The 8957-nt window shown below is 34.0% G+C and overlaps 1 protein-coding gene across 1 annotated transcript; it reads left to right on the top strand.

Moving 5' to 3' along the window:
* Positions 1–280: 280 nt before the first annotated feature.
* LOC125658295 (uncharacterized) lies at positions 281–8490 on the top strand. The gene is made up of 3 exons (XM_048889518.2): positions 281–3487; positions 7334–7367; positions 7498–8490. Exons 1-3 carry the CDS (start codon positions 3140–3142, stop codon positions 7950–7952), a joined length of 837 nt encoding a protein of 278 aa, XP_048745475.2. The 5' UTR covers positions 281–3139; the 3' UTR covers positions 7953–8490.
* The last annotated feature ends 467 nt before the right edge of the window (positions 8491–8957 follow it).

Genomic DNA, 8957 nt, shown 5'->3' on the forward strand with positions numbered 1-8957 from the left:
TTTTAAAGAATATATGAGTGTCATAAATGCTATTAAAGCATGGATGAAAAAAGTCAAGTTTGATAAAAAAAATTAATTAAATTAACAAACCCTCTGATTATGTCGAGTATATACACTCTTCTACGATGCAAAAAATTAAGACAATTTTATACTCTTCTGAATCAAAACTGCACAGAACCTACTGGTAAAAGAAAGTGGAATGAAATACTGTATTTGAATTAAATGACACAGAATGGAAAATGATCTTCAGATTGCCCTTTAAAGTTACAAGTAATTGTAAACTGCAGTGGTTTCAATACAGAATTCTGAACAAAATTTTAGCTTCAAACTCATACTTATTCAAAATCAAAATTAGAGATGATAAGAATTGTACATTCTGTCAGATAGAAGAAGAAACAATTGAACATTTGTTTTGGGAATGTGATAGTGTTCAGCATTTCTTAAGAGAATTTGAAGTTTGTTTTGAACATAAGACCAATCTTCAAATATCAATAACAAAAAATAATTTTATTTTTGGATTTTTGGATGAAAAGAAAACTATACAAAATAATCTTGTTCTTTGGCTGAAATATTATATCTATACTATGAGGTGTAAAGGGAAGACACTGAATGTAAATGTTGCGATATCGATAATGAATACATTTTATGAAACTCAAAGACATATTGCATATAAAAATGGTGAAAAAGATTAGTTTGACACCTGCTGGAATCAATTATTTCATTGAGTGTTTGTTTGTTGTTGTTGTTTATTTTTTATATATATATATATATATTTTTTTTTATAAATTTCAATATATATGTACCTTTTTAAAATATATTAAATAATGACTGAATTCATCTCTCTCTCTCTCTCTCTCTCTCTCTCTCTCTCTCTCTCTCTCTCTCTCTCTCTCTCAGAAAATAATATATACATACACCTTTGATAGTTTCTTATAAACATTTTGTACAAGTTTCTTTGCAGAATGTATGTATATATTATGTATGTATGTATGTTTTAAAAAATATATATAAAAAACAAAAACAAATTCGTTTCTATTCAAAATTTAAAAAGTAAATTGTAAAATGTGTACGTTTTGTCACAGAGAGGAAGAGACAATAGAACATATACTGTGGGAATGTGATTGTGTTCAAGCATTCCTAGATGAGTTTCAACTTTACATAGCAGATAAAACAAACTTTCATATAGTTTTTACCAAAAAATATTTTATTTTAGGTACTCCTGGTAAAACGTTTTGTATGCAAAATACTCTTATCCTTTGGTTGAAATACTATATTTATACAGCAAGATGTACTGAGAAATCATTGAACATTCGTTTTGCAATATCCTACTTAAAACTCTTTTATGAAACACAAAAATTCCTATTTTACAAAAATTGTGATAGCGAAAAATTTGATACCCAGTGGAACAGATGGAACCTGATCTCTCTCTCTCTCTCTCTCTCTCTCTCTCTCTCTCTCTCTCTCTCTCTGTGTGTCTCTCTCGCATATAAAAAAAAAATTGTCTGTATTCCTACATGATCCTTGGTATGCATATATTGAACATATATTATGATATATACAGATTGTTTACAAAAAAAGTTTCTTTCTTTTTCTTTTGTTGGTGTGGGGAACGTCGGATATCTCCGTTGGTGGAGGCCTAGATGTGATAGGTTTGTGGGGTGTTTAACCTAAGTTTAGCGTAGGGTAGGGGTTTGAGGTAAGTAGGTTTACCGTCTTCAAAATGCTCTGAGCATATCCATGAATCTTCTTTAGGTCTGCAGTTTTGTGACCCATTCTTTCTGTTCACAATGCTTGTCCATTTCTGCCGTGCATAATTGTCTTTTAATTCAGTTGGAAAAGGATAGAGGTGAAAATGTGGTTCACAAATGCAAGAACCTAATCCATAATTAATGTGGAGGATTTCACATATCTGTTATTTCCATTTTGTAATTTTGGTTGCATTATTGTGCAGAAGTTAAAAGTACAACATCTGGTGGACATTATCGTCAATATTTGAAATTCAACTTCAGAATTGTAAACGTCATGCAGACTTTAAAAGTCAATAAAGTTCAGAATATAAAAGCAACATGAAATCAACGACATTACCCAATAACTCTGTATGTCCTGAAAAAATGTTAAATGGCAGATGTTCTTCATTTTAGATGTAAAATATAATTTTAATAGATGTTCGAGAGCGTGGCTCAACGACGTATTATTAGTATATTCGAAATATCGCGTTTACATACTGAAAAACACAATATTTTTTTTAATGGAATAAGGCTTGTTAAAGATTAAAAACAAGAATTCTTACGTGATATATCAATTTGTGATAGATTTTATAGGTTGGTGCGCAAGTATTACGCAGCGATTTGGCTTTAATTCGTCGCTCTGATTTCTCGTCGACGATTTGTTTACATCGTTTAACCTTTGACCGGGACCGCTTATGTCGCGCTTTCCGTAAGTGTTGGTAGGAGTATATGTAGCACATTAATTCATTTGTTTGTATTGCTCATAAAGAGGTTAATGAAAAAAATCACTAGGTGAATGGATTGCTCCACTCCAAGAAGGTGATTTGTTGTACAGCCATGTAGTTTTATGCTATCATTCATATCTTCATCTAGATTCTACATGATTTGTCTAATCATTTCTACCTTCAAGATCAATGAACACATGTACCAATATCGAATGGTTGGTATGATATATGGCTGGATTTGAAGACAGTGGTCCTTTCCTTACTCTCAGATGTCTAATTAATATGTCATAATCAAGGCATTAAAGAAACAAAAAGAAAGCTGAATGTGAAGAAGAAGAAAAATGATCACCGGCGCTATTTGGAAACCCCTCTACATCTATATTTAACTTGCTACCTTGAAAACAAAACGAAAGTATACAGCTATTGAGTCAGCCCGAGTTAAAACTAAAATTAGTTTCAGCAGAATCGTAAATACATATGATTATCTATATAAAAAACATTGTAACATAGAATATGGATGATAACTTTATCGATTGTTAAAATGTGTTTTAGGCATTTAAACAAAATAAATACCGGCGCTATTTATAAATCTCGTTTTCTGAAAACAACATTACTACAATCTAGGTCAGTGTTTTTCGAAAATGCACAACATAACGTTCAATTCAAAATCTGATAAATGCAGCAAACATGAAATGCAAAGTGTGTGTTTTGCGTGCGAGGGGATTTCTTTATATATCTGTGGGAGCAAATGCAATACTTGTAACCGTGTTAGTGATTTTGTACATTTCTCAAAATCATATCATCCGAAAAAATAATGATTTGACGCAAACTTCAGAGAGAAGAAAAGCCGAATATCAGACTGGGCATTCTGACGTGCGTGTGTCAGTGGAGGATGACACTGTGTGTTTGGGGTGTGATTATTTGGGGAAAGACGTTACAGTTGAACAGACACTGTACAGCAACATGACCTACTCTGATTGTGGAGCACGATTATGTTGTTTGAGAGACAGGGGCATAGCTAGACTTCTAAGACAGGTAATGATTAAGTGTTCTGGAAACAGAAATTATTGCACAGGATACTTAGGAATATTGATTATGACTAGGATGACCTTGAACCAACAAAACTTTTTGACCTTGACTTTTTACTTCACTGTATATGGGACTGCTATACATCACATGAAAAAAAAAATCACTACCAACCTTAAGGTAGCTTACTACACTAAAGCTTATACACTGTATGACACCAAGTCACAAGATGGCGATTTAAATCTTTTGTGAAAATGTTTGTATTGATCCATTTGTTTGTATTACATCATAGCTCAGTGGTTAAAGCATTGGGCTGGTGAACCGCAGATCTCAAGTTCAAATCCCCAATAGTGTTGAAATAATTTTTTTGAAAAACATTTTTTAAAATCCAAATTTGTATACGTTTAGCCTTTTTGGCATACATGTATATACTTATTGTATATCATCATATCTTTTATGATTAAATCAATTCGTACTGATTTGAGAAACTATTTCTGGGTGTAGTGAGCAACCTTAAAAACGGAGGTCCGATGTCGCGGCAGGCAGTGGCACGTTAAAGAGCACTGGCACGGCTCTGGTTAAAGTTGTAGTACTCCACCTCTCAATATGAATGAAAAATATTCCCGAAGAGATGTAAAAAAAAATAATAATAATAATAATAATGATGATGTTGCGAAAATAATTTAGCCTAATTTTCACAGAATTTGATCAATGATCATGCTTTTTTCAACTCAAAAGATTTATTTTTCTCCATTTCGTACATAATTCAGCTTTTAACCATGGTGCCGGCATAAGTTTTAACTCCCTAGTTGATAGATAAATATTAATTTTGGTCTGGACTTTTCCCTTGAAATGAAGCCTCAGTACCTTGTACAGGCCAGAACAGTAGGCCCCATTATCTCTGAAATTATATAGTACAGTGTAGATGTGGTCTCTTTATCAGAATAATCACTACATGTATATTAACCGTTATTAAAACGAAAGTGAAAGTGCTCAAAATTCATGCTAAGCAAGAACGATCCTTGGTAACACGCACCTGAAAAATTCCTCACCTTTTTATTTAGGAAGACAGATATATGTTTATCGGGATTTTTCTTTTCTTCAAAATTAATCATAGGAACAAATTCATATTTATAAATCATTAGTCAGTAATACACCTACATGTACAAGTATGTAGTTTCAGTATGAATTATTTTCTCGATAAAAGCAGTCACATTTGGATTTGAGATAAAAATCTATTGGCATTATACAGGCGCGTAGCCAGAAAGAAAATGAAGTGTACGCAAAGTATGGAAGGGGTCCGGGACCACCTTGAGGCCCCAGTGGGTCCAGGACAAAATCCTATTGGGGGTGAAGCCCTCTAAAGCATCTTGGTTTTACCAATGAAATCACTTATTTTTTGTGCATAGCGTTTCTTGTCAATTTCCAAACCCAAAAGAATTCACAAAATCATTTTCTAAGTGTTTTATTATGCCAATTCACTGTGTATACTTGGACTGATTTACATTCGTTTTACGATTTTCTTCCGTTGTTTTCGACAGGTGAATAATGTAAATTTTACGGATAACAAAATATATCCTCATTCGTCTACTACGCGTGCATGTGTATATAATGTACATTTAAGTGATATTCGATTTGATGTTAATGATTTGAAATTCAAAAAGAATTTTAGATTTGATTGAATGGACATGATCATGCTGATTGAATTAAAAAACCGGGGATATTATCCGAATACACCCAGTGACGCTCCAAGAATCAAGTGACGCGGCTACAGTACAGTAAATAAATGAAATTGTTGACCTTCTATTATATAGACATAATTCGGCATAGATATGACCAACATATTTACAACTTATGTTTATTTCACCAGTGTAAAATTTAAAATCATTTTGTCTTAGAATAAGCAATTCTCGATACATGTACTACTGTCTTCAAGGACGCCAGGTTGAAGCCGCCTTCGCCTATAAAAAAAATTCCGGCTCAATCGGCGTACCCGGCAGGAATCAAGTGTGTCGCCGGTCATCGCCGAGTAACCCGGGTGCGCTGGATCGTTAGAATCAAGTATGCTCTCTCTCTCTCTCTCTCTCTCTCTCTCTCTCTCTCTCTCTCTCTCTCTATCTTATCTTTGTATATATAAATTCAATGAAAGACACAACTTTAACACAAAGAATAGATCCTATATTACGGAGGGTGTACTTTTTTTTTCAATCAAAGCAAGCATGGGGGTTGCCAATTGTACAACTTATAAAGATGACCTAAAATACTTTTTTTTTTTTCATTTCCATAATACAAATAAGGTAAACATCGATTTTATTCCTTAGAACACATAGAAAAAAATGCCACACATAAAAAGTGGAACGAACAAACGGAATGCAATTAAATTACGTTATTACACCGAGTATACCCCAACATGCTGGGTGTTATCTACCGAAGCGGCAATATAGATGTTCGAGGTTCGTTTTTCCATGAGATCTTAATTTATGGATATATTTCGCAGGAAAGCATATGGTTACGGAAGAAAGCATTGATTCAGGAATATATGGAAACAAATGTATCCAAGTGCTGCACACTTTCTAGTTTTATCAAACACCTCAACACAATTCCGACGATCGGGGCAAGTTTAGCACTACCGCGTGTCTATGATCAAATATCAGGACAACGCTTTGTTTTATCGTCACCTTTATATGACCAATAATTACCACAGGCACTCGACGTTTTAAATATCTATAATAAAGAAAAATTGTCTTCCTGTAAACATGTAATATTCACATGTTTACAGGAAGACAATTTTTTTAAATTACAGATACATTGTAATTAAAACGTCGAGTGCCTGTGGTAATTACGTGTTATCGGTAAAAGTTTATGTAGTAGTTACCCCATATAATATTGTTGGTTATGTACAGATAAACCACACTTTTAACAAAAGAAAACGCGCCAAACTATGGTACAAGCATGTATACTGTCAGGTGCTTTACGTTGCTTTTGTAACTTTACAGTTACGAGTACTGCTGAAATATATTCTTATTGAATCTTTGACCTATATAAACATGGTAGATTTGAACGTGTGACAACCGCGATGGACAAATTCAAGTTCACACCACATAACGTACAATATGTACATATCATAGATCTCCATGCGTACATACTTTGTGTACACGCATGTCCTATGTAATCGTAATATAACACATCTGCATGGGTATATATTTGTACTGTACGTGGGATTCAGATATTTATAATTACTGTTTCAGACAGTAGAATTTATATAACATAAGGTAAGGAAATCGGTAGGAACGGACTTCGGAATCAAACGTACATTCATATATAGGCCTAGAAGTTAGAATAATTTAACCGTGTCTCAGGACAGGCCCTCACCACTGACCGGGTCCGTAGGGCATTATTATTTTAACGATAGAACATTCTATCTAATCATATTTCATCGTGGGAAACCCACGGTTGATTATGCTTCGTTCCTCTCTCCATCATCCGTGGGTCCATTCATTCCTACTTGCTCGTTCGTAATCAACCGTGAGTTTCCGACGATAATCATATTGATACTTGTCTGTTGTATCAAAAATGTAAACATGATAGGCAGGTCCTACTAATTCCTTGTACAAATGTAACTTCTTACCATTTAGTCTATCATTCTCATATGCAATCACTGAAATATGCTTCTGATCATGAAGTACTGACTTCAGTATATGTATGAAAAGTCAATGTAATCCAATCCGAAATTCCTCTGGAGTTTAACCCCACTTTTATACTTGATTTGTGCGGGAGACTCTTGCGAGATTAAGTGTCAGAGGAATATCGGATTAAATATTATACATGTAAACTGAAACAGTCTTCGTTCTTCAGATGCTGAACATGGAAGAATCCGATTCACATCATGGTAAGAAACATAACTCTTCTAAAAATATTCCTTGTCTTGATGCACATGAACGTATATATGGTATTGATCAATGGACATGATTATTTACAAAAATCGGAACGTTTTTATTCCCAATGATCTCTTTTTCCAGACGATTTAAAGTCTCTGTCATGGTGGAGAAAAAGACCGAATTCGGCACACTTGTATCTGAAGGACTGGGACCGAAGTCGTCTGCATTGGACAGATAGAGATCGAACTGGATCTGCCTTCTCAAACCTCGAAATCAAAGACAGCAACAAACTCATCATTAAAGAACAAGGAACTTACTTTGTATATGCCGCTATTTTGTTTGAATTTGGACTTATTGATAAAGTTCCACAAGTCTATTATAATATCAGCAGTTATTTCCCTCCTGTTCCTAACTTCCCGCCTTTTCTTGTAATGGGTAAGTATGGCGGATCTAAATTCTCGGACAGGCGACATACGGGCTATTTGAGTGGAATTGTTGAGCTCTATCAAGGCCATCAAATATCCGTATCTGTCAATGACCATAGGTTCATAGACTCCTCACCTTATGGGAATTACTTTGGCCTTATCAAACTTTAAAACTCAAGAAAAAAAAAAGTTTTCCAAATATGGTTTGAAGTTTGCAGTGTAGTTTACACATATTACTACTGATCTGTTCTTGCGTGTATACACACATTTTTTACATTAGTATTGTAAAAAAATAATAATAAATACTCAACTATATGTGCTCTATATCATTTACGAGCATGATTCCAAGTGGAATGTGATGGGAAGTTGCGTTAATTAATGTCGACAGTATTGGTACATTTGCCACCCCTCCCTTCCATGGACGGACCAATTTTGAAGTAAGATTGAAGATCTATTGTTATTGTGATTGAAAGACGTTTCCTTAAGATTGAATTTCGTTGAAACAAATACACTCTGTATTGTGAAATTACATCTCTCTGACATACTGTTGACCGGAAAGCTGGACATTGGACGGGATTTTAAAAACTGTTTTATGGTACTCGCAGAATGGTTGAAAAACCTGTATAGATAGAAATGTATACTATTTTATATGATCCTCAAAATTTGTAGATATGAATGATTTGTAGAATAAAATAACTGCTAAATTCTATGACAATATATGACTTCAATTTTCGTGAAACGGACAACGAGGATAACATCCATGGAACAGCGTTAACGAAAAAATCATCTCAGTTTACACGTGTGGGTAGTTGATTGCGATTACTCCGGTGATGATCGATCTGCCTTGGATTTCTCGAAAAAATATTCCCAAATTAAGTTATTTGAGCAGTCAAAGTTTGAGTAAAATCCTAGACTCAAGTCAAGTTTTAACTCGTGTGTGTTTTGTCCGAGAAATCCAGGCCAGCAGGACAATTCAAGATAGGTTGAGAAAGTGTCAACTCATAACGAAAGAGAGTTGTTGAGATTACAGAGATTTATAGAGAGACTGGGGATTTCAGAGGTACTAAGATTTACAAAAATATTGAGAACTACAGAGATATTGAGATTTACAGAGATACTGAGAATTACAGAGATATTGAGATTTACAGATATATTCAGAATTACAGAGATATTGAG

The sequence above is a fragment of the Ostrea edulis genome, chromosome 9 (assembly GCF_947568905.1).
Source record: "Ostrea edulis chromosome 9, xbOstEdul1.1, whole genome shotgun sequence".
In the NCBI taxonomy this organism is placed as follows: Eukaryota; Metazoa; Mollusca; class Bivalvia; order Ostreida; family Ostreidae; genus Ostrea; species Ostrea edulis.

Bases quoted from the DNA above. Each gene is read 5' to 3' on its own strand.
- LOC125658295 (XM_048889518.2), top strand. From the start codon at position 3,140: ATGAAATGCAAAGTGTGTGTTTTGCGTGCGAGGGGATTTCTTTATATA. The intron at 3,488-7,333 runs GTAATGATTAAG...TTCGTTCTTCAG, and splicing joins TAGCTAGACTTCTAAGACAG to ATGCTGAACATGGAAGAATC. The intron at 7,368-7,497 runs GTAAGAAACATA...CTCTTTTTCCAG, and splicing joins AGAATCCGATTCACATCATG to ACGATTTAAAGTCTCTGTCA.